The sequence below is a fragment of the Podospora anserina genome, chromosome 3, assembly GCF_000226545.1.
Source record: "Podospora anserina S mat+ genomic DNA chromosome 3, supercontig 2".
Taxonomy (NCBI): domain Eukaryota; kingdom Fungi; phylum Ascomycota; class Sordariomycetes; order Sordariales; family Podosporaceae; genus Podospora; species Podospora anserina.
Window position 1 is genome coordinate 811,111 of NW_001914856.1, and position 21,231 is coordinate 832,341.

Here is a 21,231-nt window from a genome sequence, read left to right on the forward strand (position 1 = left end):
GGTCCCTGATACACAAGGTTAGACTTAAGACAGACTGCGGATGGTGGCTTCGATATAGGTAACAGCAATGCACAACAACAGGCGCATCGCCTAGAACTCAAAAGTTATATATTCAAGCAGTCAAAATCATACAGGAGATGTCGACTCCGTCATTCTACGCGCCACTCAACGTGCCCAGCTATCACATCCTTCCCGCCAGCATAAGCAACGGGGGACATGCATCTGTAATTAATCATGTACAGAGTCTTTGATGCTACACTCTTCTTCTTTTGTCTACCGCCCTCTACTCTATTTAAGCAGTTCTCTCAAAAGCAACCCATTGGCCCTCGGCCGCAGGCTCCTCAAGGGGCTCCCAACTGTTCTCGTTGTTAGCGACGTGCTGTATTTCTCTCCCAATCCAGCAAACTTACACCTTGGACTCAATCATGGTATCCGTCAGCTTGAGCTCGCCCTCAGCGACCTGGATGACCTCCTCAATCAAGCCGGCACCAATCTTGTTCTCCAGCTCAGCAATCCTGCCAGAACATTAGCACGATCCTCTCCTACCACCCCACCAAGAAAACCTACTGCTCAGTAGTCAACTGCGGCTCAGGATCCCACTCAACCTCCTTCTGCTCCAGCGCCTCAGCCCTCTCAAACTGAGTCTTGACATGCCACTCCATCTCCTCCTGCGTCCTGCTGCCCTCCAACTCCGGCCCGTCATTCACCTCCCCATCCCACTGCTGATACCGCATATCAACCTCGCTCGGCAACTGCCTCACAACAAACACCTGACCATCCCTCTCCACCTTCGCGGCCCCGAGCATCTCATTCGTAGCCGTGTTGGTCGTCCTGAACTTCTCGGGCTCCTGCTTGAGGATCTCCTTCGCCTTGGCCGCCCACTCCTTGTACCCGGGGGGGACAACCGACTCGACGTGCGCAAGACGCTGCTTGGTCACAGCCTCGACGGACTGCCTGTAAACGGAGTGCTCGGGCACGGCCTTGAGCTTCTCGAGGGTGGCGTTGTAGAGGTAGAGGAGCATGGAGCGCGGGGCGTTGTGTGTCGGGAGGCCAGTGATACCGGTGGGCTGGCCGGGCTCGAGGTACCGCGCCGTCGGGCGGACGGACGCGAGGAGGCGGAAAGTCGCGCGCATTGTTGCGGGTGGTTTGTGTGTTGGCGACTTTGAGGAGGGGGTGGAATTGTAGCCGCAACAGCGGGAATTGGATAGCTCTCTCTCTCTCTCTCGACGTCAGCAGCCTTCCCTGCTAGCTAAAACCCAATTGCCATTGCTTGCTTGCCAATTGGCGGCTGGAGGTGGGGCATTCTGGGCCTTGGCCGTCACGTGATACCCTTGACTTACACCTCCCTTTCTGGCAAGATCGTCATCATTTTTGGATGGGGATAAAGAGCGAACTGTGAAAACAAGCTGATCCCCAAAACATCATGGCTCCGTTCCCATGATTTTTGACATTGACCAGGCGTCAGAGTTGTGATGTAACTTCTACCGTTTACCTCCAACCGTTGACATAAAGCGGGGCCGACCGATCAACCTCACTCTTCACCTTCTCACCTCACCACACGCTCTCTCTCCCATCCCTTTAGGTCTGTCTCTTCTAGGACCAACATGGTATCCAAGATGACCAACCTACTGTCAACCCTCCACCTCAACCTCCTCACCCTCCTCTCCAACCTCTTCTCCCACCTGACCTCCCTCTTCTTCTCCCTCCTCTCCCTCACTCACGCCCTTCTTATCGTTTTGGGCTTCACCCGTCCTAATCAATGGGAGCCCCCCACATTCCTCGACTCCCTCCTCTATTCCCCCCTCTTACACCTCACCACCAACCTCTACCAAACCCTCCTCTTCCTCCGCGGCCACCCCTTCCATCCACCCCCTCACCACTCCCGCATACGAGTAGTCTGTCTCTCCGACACCCACTCCCTCCGCCCCCCCTCCATCCCCAGAGGCGACCTCCTCATCCACGCAGGGGACCTTTCTGCAACCGGAACATTCGACGACCTCCAAGACCAAATAAGCTGGCTTTCTTCCCTTCCGTTCAGACACAAGGTTGTTGTCGGCGGTAATCACGATTGTTTCCTAGACAGGGCAAGCTCCATCCATCGGACCAGAGGGCAAAAGGAAAAGAGGAAACTGGATTGGAAAGGCGTGGTGTGGTTGCAGGATGAGTTGACAACCCTAGAATTTGAGGACAGGGAGGTGGGGGGAAAGAGGAAATTGAACATCTTTGGGAGGCGTTGGGTCAGGAGGTGCGGGGGTGATGATTTTGCGTTTCAATATGATGACGAGAGGCCGCCTTGGGAAGGGAGAATCCCGGTTGAGACGGATGTTTTGGTTACGCATTGTCCTCCGGTTTGCTTACCCCTTTTTTTGTCGTCACAGATGTGGGAGATGCTAACGAGAGAACAGAAAGGCCACCGCGACTTGCTGCTTGGTTGTCCTTCGTTGCTGGCCGAGCTGTGGAAGGTGAAACCGAAGCTTCACGTGTTTGGGCATGTTCATCACGGGGCGGGGGTGGAGAGTGTGTTCTTTGATGAGTGCCAGGCGGCGTATGAGGGTCTTGTTTTGCGGACGGCGGCGGTGGAAATGAGTATGCTGAAGAGATGGTTCGATTTTCAGGGGCTGAAATATGCGTTGAGTATGTTGAGGTATGGGCTGCAGAGTGTGCTGTGGAAGTGGATCATGGCTGGGCCGGCGAGTAACAATGGGGGAGTGTTGGTTAATGCTGGGGTGATGAAGGGGAATACGGGCAGATTGAGGAAAGGAAGGGGGACGGTGAAAGTGGTTGATTTAGTGATTGGTGGTGGAAAATAGAAGTGGTGATTGGATTTGAGGATGGTGTTTCGGGAATGGATTGATTGTTTGAGTTTTTTTTTTGTTGATGATTGGGAATGAGATAAATAAATGAATAAAGTGTAATATGATTGTGGTGTTTTGGGGTGTTGGTGGATTCTCTTGTGATGTTGGTTGTCAGGTGGTGGTGGATAAAAGTCGGGAAAATACAAGTTGGTGACGACTTTGTTTGAAGAGGCTAGGTCGTGGTGGTCGGAGAGTGGAAGGAAACATGGAATTACCAGCTTTTACGGGACAGGTTGTTTCCTCGAGTTGCGAGAGAGAGAGAGAGAGAGAGAGAGAGAGAGAGAGAGAGAGAGAGAGAGAGAGAGAGAGAGAGAGAGACGCAGCAGAGAAGTTGGTAGCAGGCCACCACACGAAATATCATGAAAGCATCAGTGTCAGCCATTCAGAATAGCTTCAGTTGTGGAAACAACCGGGCTATCTTGATTATGTCTATGGCCAAGTACCCGACCACAGTCAAGATGTATTGACAGATCATCATCAAGGCTACAGACGAGCACGTGGACTTGGAGGGGGGCTTCAAGCCCGGGAGCGATAGCCCAAAAGGCCCTGCCGTTCGGTACAGCGCCAACCGCCGGTCACAACAGCAACCAATAGGTCCATCAAGGGGTTCCAGCGTGGTGTAACGGTTAGCACGAGCGCAGGCTCTCCCATTCACGACGTTTGACTAAGTCTAGGTCGTGGGTTCGAACCCTAGTGCTAGTACTGAAACGGCCGAGTGGATGCGCTTTGTCCTGTTCTCATATTATTGGGAATATATTAATGACAACTGTCATAAAGACGAGGTTCTAGGTTCGAGTCGTAGGCGCTCCCTTAAGTTTTTAGCTCTTTCTGTACACCGAACCTGATTGTAGTTATCCCGACTTTGATGTCCCGTCCGGCCTTGAAGGTGGTGATGAAGATGTGTTCAGATGTTTTGGTATTGCAAAGCACTTATTTTTGGCCAGCTGTCAGAGACCGTGTCTGTAAATTATACTCAGCCAGTCTGGTCTTCACAGGGAGAGACAAGCTCCTCTTTGTCATCAAGCTCAAACTGTTGATCACTCATTATAGTCAGAGACCTGGTATTTGAGTGACAACAAAGTCACGATAGAGATGCTTTGTCGTTCAATATGTAGATGAGATACTACCGTGTTGACTACCAAACCTACGTTCCAGGATCTGTCCAAACCACCACCAAACAACAACAGACTCAAAATGGTAAAACTCCACCATTGAACGCAAAACCATGCCAGCACTCAACTTCGTTGCTTCCCTCTCCCTCTCCTGCTCCTTCCCTCCCCCACTTGCCCCTCTGACTTACTCTCCCACCTGCTCCTTCCCCCTTTGCCTTGCTTGGCCCAGGCAACCACCATCCGATATCGTCCCCGTCCTCCGTTGTATTCCTGTTTCCACACGGAGGGGCCAGGTCCTGGGTTCGAATCCCGGGGTTCGCACAAGATTTTATCACCAAAGTCTGACAACGATTGGAGGATCGGCTGGAACTGGGGGGTATAATAAGGAGGGGGGTGGGGGGGGGGGGGACTGAAATCCTCGTACAATCCTTTCGTTGAAGGATGACATTTGGGTCTTGTCGGGTGGTGAGGGGATGAATGGGGGCGTGTCTCGCTGTTTTGCTGTTGTGGTGCTGATACTATCTCTGGCCACCACGATGATAGAGACATCTTTTACTCTTGATAGTATCTTCTTCCGACTTTGGTACGTCCAATCTAATGAGGCGGTACTCACCTGCACATACCAAGTCCTCAACTACCTACGCGTCACTGAGCCGAATCACCGCTCATCTCTCCCATCTACACGCAAAGCCATCACCATAGCAACAAGACACTTTCAATCTTGTCCTCTCAAGTCTTCCCATTTAAATCATAACTCGCACGCTCTTCTCCCCATTCATCTTGATATATCACTTTGCTCACCTCCTCCCCTTCCGCCCTTCCGACTATCAACACAGTCCAACAAAATGAGAATCACCATCTACCTTGACTTCGAAGTCCTGAAACAGGCTGGTCAATTGTCTCAACGCTACTTGACCTTTTAAACAAAGTTATTGTCTCGTTTATCTTTCTCTTCATCCTCAACCGACCGACGAGATCACCTACCTACCAGAGAAAGCTAGGTAAATCACCTAGAATATCTAGCATATAGCAAAAGAAAACGAGCGGGTAGGGTAGGTAGATTCAACACTGCTAGGGGCTCGCCTGATGAAATTGAAGCGAGTCTCTCACAACGACATGTAACCCCCTCGTACTTGAAACAAGCTGTCATTCGCAGGCTCGTCCTTGCAGCTCTCACAACAACAGCCCGTCGTCATCACAACACCCGTGCCGTAAACCTCTGAGAAAATTCCAATACCGGTATCATAGTAATTTACCTACTACCTGCCCAGACGATCAAGTCCACCACCACCTAAGATTACTTTACCTTAGCCACACCTCAGCCAGGTTTCCCCCAGGGTAACACAACACAGCCGATAAACACCTCACCAACAATCCCTCTACTACAAAGTGACATGCACATGCACATCAACAAAGCCAACAGCACATCATTCCATCAACTTCAAAAATACCAAATCACCAATTCAAAAACTGTACCTAGTTATATACATATATATCCCGCGAGCAAGAAACAGGCAAGGGTATCTTTTCTCTTCAATAACAGCAAACACACAAATCTGCAAACAAATCAAAACATGCAACAAAACACTAGTGTAATCTTCCAATCTGGTTCAGTAATAATAAAAAGCCGTCCAACAAACAACCCCCCTCACCATCCAGCAACAATCTACCTCCTTCACTCTAACCCATCATCAACCACACCCTTTTCCTGCCCACCCACCTACCCTAAATTCCTACCCTACCTTCCCACAATCTCAACCTTATCCATCCCACCAACCACTCAAACAGAACCACCACTCGACATCCCCAGCAACACACCAAAACCAAAAAAAAAAAAAAAAAAAAAAAAAAAAAACAGCACCAAATCACCAAGAACAGCACAAAAACAAACGCAAAAACAAAACGGGGTATTCACATCTTATTCTTCTTCATCTCTTCTCTTCAAATTTTGCCTTCCTTCCCCACCCCTTTCCCCTTACACCGCAACCTCCTCCCAACACTCTATCTCCCCAACCCTTCCATCCCATCCCATCCTCAATCCACGTGGTATCAAATCATCTCCTAGTCCCTTCCATCCTATCCCACCTAGTCCACCCATCGCCCATCACCCAACACACACACACACACACACACACACACACACACACACCGGGTATAAAGCTGCTTTTTCAGGTATCAAGTAAAAGAAAACTCGAAAAAGACGCATCGACGACATCAAAAATGAGAAATGAAAAAGAAAAAAAAACAAAACCGTTTGCCATCCTCCATCCTCCGAAATGAAATGTGAAAATCAGAAAGAAAAAAAACCGAAAAAACAAACATCATGATGCGTCAAAAAACCAAAAAAATTGTTGTCCTTGCTCTTGTCTTCATCTCAATCTCCTCCCGCGTCATACTCCCATGGTAGGGATCAGAACAGATATTGTCCCCCATAATCCATGACAAGAGGCCCGAAAGGAAAAAAGAAAAAAAAAAAGTACAAAACAAAGACAGAAGTGAGAAATAACAAAAACCAAGATTCCCAACGCGCGGTCCAACTGAGATTCGAAAAGCAAAAGCAACACAACTACCAGGGTATTTTACTTTACGCCATTGGGTATATCCAGCCATAAGGGGTATTGGGTATTTCTTTTCCTCGCCGCAACACGTCAGAGAAAAAAGCAAACAATGCGTGTCTAAAATCTGGCGAAATCACAACCATCGAGACGTTAAACGTTAACGAAATGGCACAAGAGGGCCTGGGTATCCTGAATTTGTTGAATGAGAGGTAGAGGGACGCCCGCTGTCGTCAGACCGACGGGCGGCGTGGCGAGGAGTCATGTCGCCGTGGTGAGGGACGGCCAGATTGTTGCCAATCCCGTTTCCAACAAGAACTGCCGAGGGCCAAGGGCTGCCAGAGTCCTCGTCGGCGAGGTTGACACCACTGTCGTTCCAGGGGTTGCGGTCCGCATTGAAACTGCGAGTCGATTCGATCGACACGAGCGACGACTTGGAGACGTTGCTGGAGCCCTTGAAAAAGCTGGTGGCCGAGTGCGAGCTGTTCTTTCTGCGGTCCAAGAAGGACGAGATCGAGGACATGCCACTACCAGGTCTGCGAAGTCGTTCCAAGAGACTAGACCGTTCCCGAGCAGTCTCCTCGCCGAACGAAGGCTTGGTGGGAGAGTCGGTGGCAACCGGAGCTGGTGCGTGCTGAAGAAGCTTGGAGTCAAAGTACGGCAGCGCCTCTTCGAACGTGTCCGGCTTCGGGCGGGAGAGAGCACCTCTGATGAAGACGGGCTCCACTCCGGCAGTGGCAAACTCGCCCTGGAGGAAGTCCATGGCATCAGAGACACCACCTGCATTGTTACGGGTGAACTGCCAAAGCAGAGTGACGGAGGGGTTGCCGTTGGCGGCACGCTCCTCGGAATTCTCGTGCACCGTGACATCGACTTCGTACTGGGTCTTCAGCTTGGGGACAATGTTCTGAACAAACTCCGGGGACTCGAGGAATCTGATCAGAGTAGGAGTCCGCTCCATCACGACTTCGTGCTTGTCGGGAACCATGCCCTGAGGACAACGTTAGTCACGCCAAGGATATCACCAACCAGAAAAAGAAAACACTCACCAAAAATGAATCAATGCACTTGGGCACCAACCACTGAGGTCCAGACACAGTGAGCTCATCGGTGGCCTGCTCCGTACTAGGGAAAACAATCTTGCAGTTCCACATCTTCTCTATCTCTTCAATCTCGGGCAACCTGGACAGCAGCTCACGATGGTAGAGGCGGTCGATCTTGACAGTCTGGTTCATGAATTCAGAGTCCTTCACGGGGCATTCATGTTAGCGCTCCTGGGATCCACGCGGGTGGGAGGGACTTCTCACAGCCCTGGAAACCATCTCAAGAATCTCGCTCTTCACGAGTTCAAGATTCTGAGCGTTGCGTGCCGGGGTGCGGCAGATCACATTGTCGACCCTAGAGTCGTCATCTTCTCGGGTGAGACCGCCTGAGAGGTGTCAGTTAAATGCTGACCGAATCCACCAGCAGTTGATCCTACCTCTATCCATTGCGTTGGAGAACTTGACAAAGACCGAGTGCTTCTTCATGATGCGTTGGATATGCTGCCCACCAATGCCAATGATGCGTTTGTGGTACTGATCCGGGACATGGAACGAAATCGATGCCGGCATCTCTTGCTCCACCAGTGTTAATCCGTGCTTGACAGCCTCGTACGAATGTGTGACCACCTCGATGTTGAAGTTGTACTCGCCAAACGTGTCGAAGATGATCTGCACGTTGCTCTGCCCCATGATCTTGTTGATCTTGCCATTCTTCTTTCCGCTCACAAATTCCTTATGTTCGTTGGCGAGCTCGATCTTGACTCGAATCTGGGACTGGGGAGATTGATTGACCCATTTGATATCGTTGATGACGGCCAAAGCGGTCTTGACAGCCTCATCCGAGCCTGAAATGGTGAAGCATCGGTTGTCAAACTTCACATCGGCTTCCGAGTTGGCACAAATATCGCTGAGCATGGTCCGAATATCGTTGGGAGTCGGCATGGGCTGGCGGTTGTCGGGATGAGAGATCCACCAGGTAGCCGTGTAGAACTGTCCAACCAAGGCCATCAACTCGCGGACGGAACGCTCGAGGGGCAAGTTCTCCAGGGCTTGGAAGCGAGCCACGTTCTTCATGGACCCAAGACTGGGTGGCAGAATATGCGTATTGTTGTTCTCGGCAATCTTCCTCACCTTGTCCATACGAGTGAGCAGAACACTGTCGAGCTTGGCAGGCGTAATCTGAACATCCTTCACGTAGAGCCTGACACGCGTGAGGTACTCGTGGATCTTGTACTTTGCCTGCTCGATAGCTTGCGTGTTCTCGCCAGTGATGAAGACATCAGACTCTCCACGACGTGTTGCGCCGGGTGGGCAGTACGAATAGCAGCTCAGGAACGGCGGAGGGAAGTAGATGGCCGTGTTGGTTGATGACTCGATCAGCTTGATGTTCTTGCGGTTGCGTCCGATCAAGATCTGCTGGACGCTATAGTCGACATTGATAGAGTCAGCAACCCGCCCCAGCTGAATAGGATCTCATGTTAGTTCAAGTCCCACCACAAGGATCTGGCAACAACGTACGAGTTGATCAATATGAATAAGAACGCGGGTTTTGGCATGTTCCGCAGACATGTTGTCGCCATAAATGGCCACCCGCCAGCGCTGGTCTCTCCGGAGCTCCACATCGCCGTTCAAGCCATCAACCACCGGGGCAAGCTTGGGCCCGAGGAGGAAGATGTCGACGCCACAAAACCTCGAGGTTTCGTCAAGAAAGTCTGTTACCGACTTCTTCAGAACGCCTTCGGCAAGATTGGCAACCAGATTGCCGTCCACATCAACAGTTGTGCAACGCTAAGACACACAGTTAGCAGGCACAAGACACAGAAAAAGCACAGTTGCACAAAAAGATGTGACGCACTAGTGAGATGGGGGTCTTGTTCAGGATCGCCTCGCGTGTTTGATAGACCAGGTCGGCGGGACCGGACAAGCACACCGTGGTGACGAGACCGCGGGCATTCTTGGGAGTGCCCGAAAGAACGTGTGCCTCGATGGGCAGGGGGTTTGTCGTGATGCTGTGGCATAGCTGACGGAGGCCCTCAAGGTTCATAACATGGACGTGGAGAGCGTGGACGGGGACATCGTCGGGGGCCTCGACGGGATGAGTCCAGCGGAGGACGGCATCGGTGGTGGCGTGGAGAATGTCCTCGGTGTCGGGGCCGGCGAGATCGGAGGCAAAGGGGACGTTGAAGGCATAGTGGATGGTAGGCTCGCCGATGGGGAGCTGGGGTGTGGGTATCGGGGGTGGGCCCTGTGTTGTGACATCTCGACGAGTGTTGATGGCCGGCATGCCAGCCATGTTGTTTCGAGAGATGAAGTTGCTGGTTGGCCAGTGACGCATGGCTGTTATTTTATTCATGATGACTCAAATGTGCTCGCTGCTCTCGGAGCGTGGAAATACAGGGCGGATGCCAGGGCTGCGTGATGTTGTGGTGTTGAAGGAGAAGGGGGGAGTCGAGGGAGGCAGAAGACACAGCAGCAGGCTTGTCGTGGTCGACGGGAGCGGCGGAGGCGGCGTCTGGTGCTTGTCGTGGGCAATTGGGGCTAAAAGGAGTGGAAATGGAAATGCGGCGAAAAAAGGGTATCTTGGGTATCTTCAAATGGGGCCGCTGTTGAAAAAGGAACAAAAGAGAAAGGGGGGATGGGCAGAAGATGTCGTGTGCTCCTGTCCTTCCTGCCAAAGAGTTGTCGATGTTTTGAGCTTCTGGGGGGGGGCGCCCGCCCAGAGACAAGACTTGTCGTGTCGGTCGAGGGATTGGCAGATGGATGGAAGCTGTTGGACTGACTGTCCCCACAGGCCCGCTCTGCACCTTGGGAGCCCGCTGCCTTGGCCCGTGCGCCCTCCCCCTAACGTTGCAGTGACCGGTGGCTTTCACTCTTGGCCCCCTCGTTCCCGACCCTTGACTGGCCAGGCCAGTTCGAGAACCGGCAACTTCCTGCGTTCCGCGGCCTCTTCACACTCTCTCCACCAACTAGTCTATGTACAGTAGTGTACGATATCTTCAGCTTCAGCTTCAGCTCCATTACCTCTACCCGGGCCGGCCCTGTTGTGGAATTTGCCGCCTGAGGGGAAGCCTGTCTCTCTTCTCCGCAAGAGACATCCATTCCAAGCCAGCCATCCAGCCATCCAGCCATCCAGCTAGCCCAGTTCTGATCCGGGCTTGACAAAGAAATGGAAAAAAGGATAAGGTAATCTGCTCGTGCCCCATGTCTCACAGTCCAGTTTCATCTCCTCTGCTGGCCACAAACAATGAATGAATGGCAAATCCCAAATTCCCATAATAAACATGCTCATGCCCCTCTCAGATACTCACCTCGCCCTCCACCTATGCCTGCAATATTCCTTTTTTACCTTTGCAGCCGGGTCTACTGCTACCTTGGTATCTCTCCTTTAACCAAACTGCCAGCTCGCCCGGAGACTTTTATTGTCCTCACACTGTTCCCTGAATCATGTCCAAAGTACTAGTCACCTGGAACCCCCCACCGCCGCCCTAGGCCGTCGTCTATAAGACCTCTCCATCCCAACAATCATTTTCTCTACACTACCATCAAAACATGAACGCGTCATGCCCGGACTGGCAACAGGTGTTCTCCACGCAGCATACATACCTACAGCCTGGCCCGGCGCCTGCCTGCCCAGCTGTGCAGCACCACCTGAACCTACCTCGTGAAAGCTCACGACAGGTGGAGCCACTTGCCAGGCCCGGTGACGTTGTGCTCCCCCAACTTCTTTCTTGCAAGCATTACAACAACACACACTCACTGCGGCACAGAACGTTTTCCTGCCCGCCGCCGCCAAAAGAACAACACATATCTTGCTCTGCTGCTCTCTTTGCTTCCCTCATCAATCGTCCGAATCATTGCAGCATACTTTGTAGCACTGTAGATCATCAGCTTTGAAGCGGGAACCTCCGTCGTCCAGAAAGTTGGCATCCGGACCCCTCGGCCCCTCACAACCCCCGGACCCCGTTATCCCCCGTAAACACTGCCTTGATGATGTTAAAGGAGGTCCTTTAGGCCCCCACTCAGGACTCGGTACTCACTCACCACACCTCCTTTATCCTGTTGGACCAGACCATATGGTCCTTACATACAGCCGGCATATGCCATCTACCTACATATTGATACATCCAACCCCCATCCAACCAAACCCCCGATGCAGGCAGTCAGCACCGTTTTTTTTGTTTTTTTTTCCAATTCTTGAGGCGGTCAGTTTATCAAATGTCATAAGTTCCTTTGCAGAAAAGAAACGGTCTGGATTTAAGCTCCTTCCAGCGGCCCAAAGACTCCGAGCCTTCTCATTCCACTGACCCCGATTCATTACCTACCAAAACATGCAAACATCTTGCCTCATGTCTCAAAGTGAGCCCATCAATCAAATGGCTATGTATTAACCTGCCCATTCCGAGCACTATCACCGTAAAGCAACTCCAAACGATCGGCGGAAGTTGAACTGGAGCCTATTCGGAACAACCCCCCCCCCCACCCTTTGTCTTACCAGTGCCCCCCTCCACACTTGCTCTTATACATATACCTAACCCTAGGTGACCATGTCAATTGAAGCCGCCTTTTGCCATCCACACTCTACAACAACCACCACCCTCACCCACACTCTCCCATAACCTACCAAATCTACCATGAATTTATGGCACAGCGGTAGGAGGGTTTCGAAGCCTTCTAACTGCCTGGAAAAAGCTCGGCGTAGTGCCAGGGAGTGGTAAATACCTGCTTACTTACAATTTAATATCATTTTCTGTGATATTTCTTATATTGGGTGATGGCTTCTAAACTAACGGCGGCGGGGTAGTAAGGCGTAGGGAGTGCGTATAGGTTGGACTATTTTACCGTAGTAAAATTTTATCATATAAAAAGTAGGTTTGCAGTCAAAACCTCATTGAGGGGAGGTTGGGGGGGGAGGGGGGAGGGGGCCAGCACTGGTAAGACAAACAGGGGGCTCCGAATAGGCTCCCTCCTGTTGAACCTCATCACAAATCCAGAACTCCAGATATCCCAATGTGCTGTGCCATTCCAAGTGCTCAACTCCACATTCGATTTGTAATACCAACTCCCCGAGTCCAGTCAGGTCAGGTCAGGTCAGGTCAGGTCAGGTGATATCACGAAGTAAACCACCGGTTTCAACAACTGCACCATCTGCCCGTCTTTGCCCCTTTTTGGCGTCTGCATGTCTGCAAGCCAAAAACACACATCAAGACATGTACATATACCCGACGACACTAAGTAATCATGAGAATTATTCTGCAAATATCACGCAAGACCAAGCAGATGCTCAAAACCTTATAAACAATAAACCAATGCCATTTTTCTATTGCTCCAAAACTCAAAACATCCCAGCTACTCAATGAATGCAAAAATGGTTAAACCCCGTTCCCGCTTGCTGACGCCCAGCTATGACCATAAAAAAACGCCATGTGAATGCCTGCCTGCTCGCTCTTCTCCCAGCAAATGGAGTACCTTGATGCCTTTTTCCACACCCCCAAAACATGTAAAAAAAAAATAATACACAATTACACAAACTGTCTACACGCTGGTCAGAATAGGTAATCCCCCTACAATATCCATAATCACAAAACTCAGGTAACCCCCGTCCCAATGCAACTAACTCACTTCCCCCCCCCTCTTCACTCCCCCAGCCTTCTCCTTCTCCTTCCTCTTCGCAGTAACCCTGTGAACTTCCTTCACCAAATTACGAGCGCCCTTCTTCCTCACAAACCCAGCCTCCCGAAACGCTTCAATCTCTGCCAGCCTCACCTTGCCCCTCTGCTCAGCCGATAGAGCATCAAACGTCTCCCCTTTCAGCCTCGCCTCCTCCTTCATAGATGCCACCTCCCTCTCCCTCACCTCCCCTCTCAGCTTTCTTTCCTTGGCCCGCCTCGCCTCCATCTCCTGACGCCTGAACGCCTGCTTATGGACCCATGTTTCCTTGCCCCTGGCGCTCGGCTCATCCAGCTCCCCAGCCTCCAGCTGCGCCTTGATCTCTCCTAATTTCTGCTCGTCGAGCTCGTTCAACTTGGCTTGTCTCCAAGTTACCTCCAACTCTCTCTGTTTGGCCGCTCTCCACTCTTGCCTATTCTTCCGCTCTGCCGCCGGGTCAAGAGTCCATAGCTCTTTTTTCGCCGTGTTCATCTTCCGTCTCGCCGCCGCTTCGAGAATCGTTTGCTTCTTGCTTGCAGCCTCCTGCAGCCTCTAGCTTAGCCTTGATGTTTCTCAGTGCCCACTCATCAAAATCTGCCGCCTTTATTTCCTTTTTCTTTTCGCCTCCTGCCTTAACCTCACGCTCCACCACCTCCTCCATCTCACCGTCCATCTCCATCTCCAATTCCTCCCTTTCCTCTACCCCACCATCTGAACCGCTACTAGAACAACGTCCCTAACGCATATCCCTATATACCTCCCTCTGCGGCGGACGATCCAGGTACACAACCTCATCATCCTCCCTCCCCGCCGGCGGCGGCCTAGCATAATAGCCCCCGCCACTCGGCGGACCTTGGCCCTGAGCCTGACCCCCCTGCTGCGAAGGCGGAGGCGGAGGAGGCTGAATGCTATAGCCCCTCTCCCCCACCCTCTCGGCAGGCAAAACACTATAAGACCTCGGGGGCGGCGGCTGCATCCCATAGGCAGGAACCGACGGCGGAGCAGCGTACTCGACCCTCTGACCACCACCTCCATACGGGTCATACCGCGCCGGCTCCTGACCCGGCCTAACACTAGCCGACCTCAGGGGCACATACTCCTCCACTTGACCTCCGACCCTCCTCTCGTAAGCAACCGGAACCTCATATCGGATGCTCTCCGCGCCAGGCCGGACGCTGGCCGACCTCACCGTCCCAGCAGCTCCAGCACCGTAGTAATCCCTCCCCCGATCCTCAAAAGGAACCCTCTCATAGCTGGTGCTGGGTTCATAGCGAACTGTCTCCATCCCGGGCCTGACACTAGCCGGTCTGGCCATGTATTCCCGGGGAGGCTCCGCACGCGAAGGCACATACTCGTTCATAGGTGGAGGAGCCATGGGGTTGGCACTCTCGCGGTAAGCACCGTACTCTGGCTGGGTCACCGCCCGTCTCGGCGCTCCATACACAGGCTGCGCACCCTGATAGATGACCTCGTCATCCATCACCTCTGGTCTCCGTGACATCTCCCTCGCAGGATAGAGCCTCTCGCCTCTTGGGTCCGAGATCACTTCCTCGCGCACGACTGTAGTCGAACGAATGGGCTCGAGATACTCTCGGCCATGGGCATCAACAAGAATGCGTCTCACGGGTGCCCTGGGCGGAGGCATAGCTGCAGACGGCCGCTCATACATGATGGGCGATTGTGAACGGTCGCCGTACGCGACTGGGCGCATACTCATCCTGGAGGCAGCTCTGACGTCGCGATAAACGGCACCGCCTTCCTCATATGCCACAGGACGAGCAGTACGAACCTCCCGTGAAGCATATTGAGCACCTTGGGCGCCTGGGGAATCCGGACGGATGGGACGGGCGCTCACCGCTTGTCTTGGCTCATCATAGTAGACCCTTTCGACCCTCTCGTACCTTGGTGATGTGACCAAAATGGGCTCATCGTCATAGCGAGGACGATATGCCCCATCTGCTCGTCCGTAGGCCACGACCCGTTCCTGCCTGAAACTGCCGTTAGGCTGGTAGCACTCTTGGTAACCAGTCTCTACACGGATTGGTTCTTGATACCTGTGCTCTTCGTAGGGAGAGTCAACAGCTTGCTGGCGCCCTTGCCTCTGGCGCTTGCTGGGCCGAGCATAAGGAGCGGCCGTCAGAGGGGATGGTGATCGTGGTTCAGGCTTAATGACTGGCGACACAGCAGTCTCAACAGCCAACCTGTCCGCCTTTCTCTTGTTCTTCTTTTTGTTCTTCTTCTTATCGGCCGCCTTACCAGCCTGTGGGGAGCTCTCTGGGCTCGACGCGTTAGATGTTTGCTTTCTAAGGGCTGCGACCTGGGCAGGAGTCGCCCTGCGTCCACTGGAGTCAGAATCAACCAAGTGAGGTTGTCTTGTGATGGCCAGAGAAGCCAGGGGAGAGACACGCTCTGGTTGGGGAGCAAGAGGGGAGAGATCGTGTCCTCGCACAACTGGGGATGTCTGATTCTGGTTCCCACGAGTTTGACTGAGTAGATGCTGGTTCCCTGGGCCACTGCCAGCACTGCCGGACGGTCCAGGACGACCGGCCAGGCCGCTACCATATGTGTTCGCCGCGCCTATTCCAGGAATTGAAAAGGAAGGAGCTGGGACAGGAAGTTTTGGGTTGGTCCGAGCCGGCTGTGGCTGATGTTGGGATATAGAAACGCCCGGTATTGACATGGGCTGAGACGTGTCGAGAAGGGATTGTGCGTGGGCAATGGCCGTCGGGAGGTCGGGCTCTGGATCGAACTCGGGCTCGTAGGGCGATTCTTCTCGCATTTCCTCGTCTTCGGACTCGTTGGGGATTCGGGCTGCCATGACTGAATCGGGTGTACCATGTTGACTAGAGTAGAAAGTATTGTTATCGAAAGAGTCGCTCGATGCTGATGTGTTAGCAGCTGCATCATCAGTGGGCTGAGGAGGCGCATCCTCGGATAATGTCATGGCCTTGGCCAAGATGTCGTTGACATCGAGATCAGCCATCTGCTCGTGTGGCTTGCTTGTGACGCGACGCTGCTCAACTTCATCTTTGAGAGCACGCTCAATTCTCTGCCGCCGAAGCTGGATCTCAGCCTTGACCAAGTCGTCAGACTTCTCCAGCAGAACCGGATCGATCTCGGGCTTGCCAGAGCCCGAAGGCTTCTTCTGCGACAGCATGCCCAAGCCGGGAAGGTTAGTGGCCATGTATACTGACGGAACTTGCTGGTTCGCCCGGAATGAAGGCAGATTGTTAATTAGTGGGCGACTTCCATTTACCGCAGCATTGGATGATGAGTTGGTGGCAGAAGTGGTAGAAGAAGAAGCAGGAGCTGTCGACTTTGAGCTCGCGGCTTGGGCGACTTTCCCAAGCTGTGGTGGTTTGATGCGCGGGTGAGCACCGCTGAGAACCTCGTCGCGAAACTTGAGCAGCTTCTCGTACTGCTGCACCTCGTGCAACGCGTCGGGAGACAGCGACGCTATCAATAACGTCTTCTTGCTTGCGACTCCCTCCTGTACCCCTCCTCTTTCCGCCGACATGGCTGCACCCACAGAACCTTGCGCCATGATGATGGCTGTGTTGCAAACGTCCGTAACTCGGCACGTTAAGAGCGTCCCATCAAATGCCAAACGACGCGAAAAATCGAAAATGCTCGGGGTAAATAGATGATCGGATATCCGTACCGGAGACGCAAATGAGAATGAAGAAGCGTCTCTGCCTTTTCTTCGCGTATCAAATATGCCAACAGTGACTGAGAAAATCAGTGTCTCCGGCAGAGTCAAGTTTGGTGTGTTGTGTGTGGTTTGGGAAACTCGAACAATTTCCCAGCCGCAGCAGAAGCCAAGGCCCTGCCACCCCCCCGAGGAACCGCCAAGGTCGGGAAGCGCACTGACCACATCGGCGGGACCGTGAAAGCTTGTTTGCCAATGAGACGCAGCGTTCCTCTTCTTTTGCTCCGCCATCGAAGATGCGAGAGAGGTGCATACAGCCTGAGTCAACTTGAAAGCAGGGAAATAGGAAGGTATTAGAGAGTTCTCTGAGGAACACAAATAGCTTCATTATTTCCCACTGAGATGAGATTCATTGTGATACCTGCTTTCTCTCAATTACACTGTGAGATCTTGACTGCTCTCCACGCCGATTAAACCTCCAACAGGGAGATACAACTTAACAATTCTCTGTCTCCAACTCACTTACAACAATTTACTTCTTTCATCACAACAGTCATATTGACATCCACATCTACAACCCCAAATACTAGATCAATTCTGAAGAGATATCTCCTATTGAGCCATTCTTAGATCATTTGAGACCCAGCATACTCAACAGCATCATCACAATGGAATCAGAAGCCCAAGCCGTCAACGGGACCAGTCCCTCACCCAAACAAGTCTTTTTTTTGTAAGTGACAAAACACCCAATCATTATCTCATGAATGAATGAACATAGTCTAACAACACTCAGTGACATCGACAACTGCCTCTACCCCAAGAGTACCCCCTCCCCTCTCACCCCCTCAACCCAACTCGCTCACTAACCCTGAACTCAGGCGCCCGCGTCCACGACCTCATGGCCGAGCTGATTGACAAGTACTTCGCCACCCACCTCTCCCTCCCCTACGAAGACGCCGTCCGGCTCCACAAGGAATACTACCAAAACTACGGCCTCGCCATCGAAGGCCTCGTCCGTCACCACCAAATTGACCCCCTCGAGTACAACGCCAAAGTCGACGACGCCCTCCCCCTAGACGACATCATCAAGCCCCGCGAGGACCTCAAGAAGCTCCTCCGCGACATTGACACCTCCAAAGTCAGGCTCTGGCTGTTCACAAACGCCTACGTCAACCACGCCAAGAGGGTGGTGAAACTGCTAGAGATAGAGGACTTCTTCGAAGGGGTGACGTATTGTGATTATGCGGCGCCGAGGCTGATGTGCAAGCCTCATGAGGAGGCGTATGAGAAGGCGATGAGGGAGGCGGGGGTGGAGAGGAGGGAGGATTGTTATTTTGTTGGTGAGTTCTACTTAACTGTGCCATGAAAATCTTGTGTTGTGTTGATTGCTGACTTGGATCAAAGATGACTCGTACCAAAACTGCAAAAAGGCCCAAGAAATAGGCTGGAACGTCGCCCACCTTGTCGAAGAGGGTGTCAAGTCCCCCAGGACACAAGCGTGCAAGTTCCAAATAAGCCACTTGGATGAGCTGCGCACTTGCTTCCCAGAGGTCTTCAAGAAGCCGGAAACGTCCTCGGAATAGTCGATTCCATTCATGCGTATTCAAACGTTACCAGACATAGAACAGAAGGAGAATAAATAGATACTCATGTGGATTCCATGCTTAATTTCTTTCCCTGATTATCGAATCCTAAGCCTCTGATAACCAGCCGATAATCAATGCCAAACGCCATACCCCATGCCTTTTTCATCCATTGCTGTCCCAGAACCCAGACGCTTGATATGTCAAACAACGCTATGCAAACCCTCCCCCTTGTCATCAGTGCCTCCTAATCAGCCTAACCAACCCATCCAACCTCTTCAAAACCTCATCCCGCTCCCTCAACGCCTCCTGCCTCTGCTGCTCCGCCGCCCCCAGCTCCTCCTCCAACTCCCGTATCATCTGCAACTGGTCTCTTTCACTATTATCTAAACCCGGCAACGTCGAGATCAAATACTCGATCTGCTGCTCCTTCGTGATGAGATCTCTAGCGAGCTCGAGCTGCCCAGCCTTGAATTGTTCAGGGTCGAGGGTATCAACCTCGGGGGGCTGGTCTTGTTTGAGTTCGGGGATTTTGTCGTTGGGGGAGAATTTTTGGAGGTCGTGGTGGCGTTCGTTGTAGTAGAGGGCTGCTATGAATTGGGTGAGGAGCTGTGGGAGGGGGAGGTTAGTGATGGTTGGGAGGGGGGGAGGGAGGGAGGCGGAGGACAGACTTGATCCATGGACTCTTGGAGTTGAGTCAGTTTGTCGCCCATTTTTGAGAGTAGATTGATGAGCGCAAATCGGAGGGCGGGTGTGGTTTGCGGGTTGGATTTGGTGTTTGCTGTTGGGTAAATGGTTGGAGAGAGAGAGAGAGAGAGAGAGAGAGAGCTACCTGATGCGCTCGCGTTGTGGTTGGTCGAGTGTTGATAAGATAAGAGCTCAATGGTAGAAAAGTGGATCCACGTTATTTGCCGGTCGATCGCGTGCCGGACCGCGTCTTAAATTTCAACGGCCCCTGCCGTGTGCACCCTTGCGGCCGGAATTGTTTTTGACGTGGGGTTGTCTTCGATGCGACAGAATTGACACCAATTGGTGCTATACAAGCGATAATGCGCCGTCTACTTCTCTCCCGGCCATCCTCCCTATCCCTCCTCACCACCGCCCCTCAACGAGCCTTCTGCGCCAGCGCCCCTCTCTCAACAACAACAACCCCCTCCCTCGAACTCAGAACTGCACAGCCACCCGCAGAAGAACCCTCCCCTTCTCAACCAGAGCAACCAAAGGAAGATTCAGAACAACAACCCCCAGAACCAAACCTCCCCTCCCCCTACACCTTCCCCCTCCCCGTCGCCCCAACCACCAACCACTCCTCCCTCCCCACCTTCCTCACCTACGCCTCCCACACCTCCCTCGACCCAACCTCCACCGTCTACATAGGCACCCACTACGAGTACACCGCCATCCTCTCCGCTCACCCGCCTAGCCTTCACCCTCCACCGCGTCGGCGGCCGCTCCGACCACGGAATTGACCTCCTCTGCTTCTGGTCCCCCATCCCAAACTCCCCAGACCCACCCCTCAGAGTCCTCGCCCAATGCAAAGTCACCAAAACAGCCAAACCGGTATACATCTGCGAGCTGGAAGGCGCCTTCATCGGAGCCCTCCCTGGTGGCGCTCAAAGGGCGTTATCGGAGCACTAGTCGCAGAAAAGACTGCAACAAAAGGTGTCAGGGATGCGATTGGGAGGGAGTAAATGGCCGATGGTGTACATTGTTTGTTCTAGGGAGGGGGTGGTGAGCCAGATGCTGTGGAATCAGAGGGCGGTGGAGGAGGGGGGGTTGGAAGGGTTGGGGGTGGGGAGTAAATATAGGGTTGCTGAGGATGGGGAGCAGGTGGAGGAGGTGATGTTGACGTGGAAGGGGAGGGAGGTTAAGGCCCTCAAGGAGAAAAAAACGAGGGAAAAGAAGGCTGAGTAAAGTATTGGTCTTGGGAGAGTGCTCGAGTGTAATGATCTGATCTGGCGCATTGCTGGAGAAGGGATGAGGTCAGTCAGTCAAATCAAGGTGAGAGATTCTTGGTATATATGTTGCGCTAACAGTTACAGCTATGTGCCCCAAATACTCCCATGGCTTTATGTGAGAAATCCACCACGCTATGTCGACCGCCGTGCAAACCTCCGCTTCCTCGGAAAGTCAATCATTATCCAAGATAACCACGCCTGAGGGAAACAGGACTTGTAAAACCCGCCGAGGACACCGACACACCAGCAATTAATCATCCCAAATAGCCGCCTTGGCCTTCTGCGCCTCCTCTTCCTTCTTCCTCTGCCTCTCCCTCTCCTCCTCCCTCCTCTTCTTCTCCTGCTCCTTGACCGCCCGATCATACGCCTTTTGCTCCTCGGTCGCCCTCGGCGCCCGAAGCCCCAACCCAGCAGCAATCATGCGTCGCGCCACGGCATCGGTCTTTTCTGGGCGTCTGTCTGGTGCGGCGCCTGCTGATCGAGGACTTGAGTCGGCGCCTGGTCCGTCAAAAGATGTGAAACCGAACGTGCCGGGGGCGTTGAGCGCTGATGGCGAAAAGGGCTGCTTCTTGGCTATGGGCGACATGGGGGTTGGTGGGGGCGCGTTGGTGCCGGTTTGGGTGCTGTATAGTGGCGTTTCTTCTGATTCTGAGGCATCATCGTTGTCTTCTTCGTCCTCCCAGCTGTCGGCGACGGGGGCGGCGGCGGCGGCCTTTTTCTTGGAGGGGGCGGGTTTTTGGAGTTTGTCGAGGGAGGAGGTTTTGAGGGAGAGTTTGGTGACTGAGGTAATGAGGTCGTCGGGGGTGGTGTTGGAGGTCATGGTGGTGGTT

The 21,231-nt window shown here is 52.9% G+C and overlaps 7 protein-coding genes across 7 annotated transcripts; 2 read left to right on the forward strand and 5 right to left on the reverse strand.

The window, feature by feature from the left end:
- Positions 1–292: 292 nt before the first annotated feature.
- PODANS_3_4100 (uncharacterized protein) lies at positions 293–1,133 on the reverse strand (the record flags this gene model as incomplete). The annotated part of the gene is made up of 3 exons (XM_001909160.1): positions 293–356; positions 411–515; positions 568–1,133. The coding sequence occupies 3 exons, from the start codon at positions 1,131–1,133 to the stop codon at positions 293–295; spliced, it is 735 nt and encodes a 244-aa protein (XP_001909195.1).
- A 471-nt stretch (positions 1,134–1,604) lies between these two features.
- On the forward strand, positions 1,605–2,810 carry PODANS_3_4110 (uncharacterized protein; the record flags this gene model as incomplete). The annotated part of the gene is made up of 1 exon (XM_001909161.1): positions 1,605–2,810. One exon carries the CDS (start codon positions 1,605–1,607, stop codon positions 2,808–2,810), a length of 1,206 nt encoding a protein of 401 aa, XP_001909196.1.
- A 3,872-nt stretch (positions 2,811–6,682) lies between these two features.
- PODANS_3_4120 (uncharacterized protein) lies at positions 6,683–9,918 on the reverse strand (the record flags this gene model as incomplete). The annotated part of the gene is made up of 6 exons (XM_001909162.1): positions 6,683–7,513; positions 7,572–7,769; positions 7,830–7,951; positions 8,003–9,026; positions 9,084–9,277; positions 9,378–9,918. The coding sequence occupies 6 exons, from the start codon at positions 9,916–9,918 to the stop codon at positions 6,683–6,685; spliced, it is 2,910 nt and encodes a 969-aa protein (XP_001909197.1).
- Positions 9,919–13,947: 4,029 nt separating this feature from the next.
- Positions 13,948–17,151, reverse strand: PODANS_3_4130 (uncharacterized protein; the record flags this gene model as incomplete). The annotated part of the gene is made up of 1 exon (XM_001909163.1): positions 13,948–17,151. The coding sequence occupies one exon, from the start codon at positions 17,149–17,151 to the stop codon at positions 13,948–13,950; it is 3,204 nt and encodes a 1,067-aa protein (XP_001909198.1).
- Positions 17,152–17,758: 607 nt separating this feature from the next.
- On the forward strand, positions 17,759–18,443 carry PODANS_3_4140 (uncharacterized protein; the record flags this gene model as incomplete). Its single annotated transcript, XM_001909164.1, has 2 exons — positions 17,759–18,200; positions 18,265–18,443. 2 exons carry the CDS (start codon positions 17,759–17,761, stop codon positions 18,441–18,443), a joined length of 621 nt encoding a protein of 206 aa, XP_001909199.1.
- A 237-nt stretch (positions 18,444–18,680) lies between these two features.
- On the reverse strand, positions 18,681–19,271 carry PODANS_3_4150 (uncharacterized protein; the record flags this gene model as incomplete). The annotated part of the gene is made up of 1 exon (XM_001909165.1): positions 18,681–19,271. A coding segment is annotated over one exon (591 nt), but the record flags the coding sequence as incomplete, so codon positions are not given.
- Positions 19,272–20,651: 1,380 nt separating this feature from the next.
- PODANS_3_4160 (uncharacterized protein) lies at positions 20,652–21,230 on the reverse strand (the record flags this gene model as incomplete). Its single annotated transcript, XM_001909166.1, has 1 exon — positions 20,652–21,230. A coding segment is annotated over one exon (579 nt), but the record flags the coding sequence as incomplete, so codon positions are not given.
- Position 21,231: the final 1 nt, after the last annotated feature.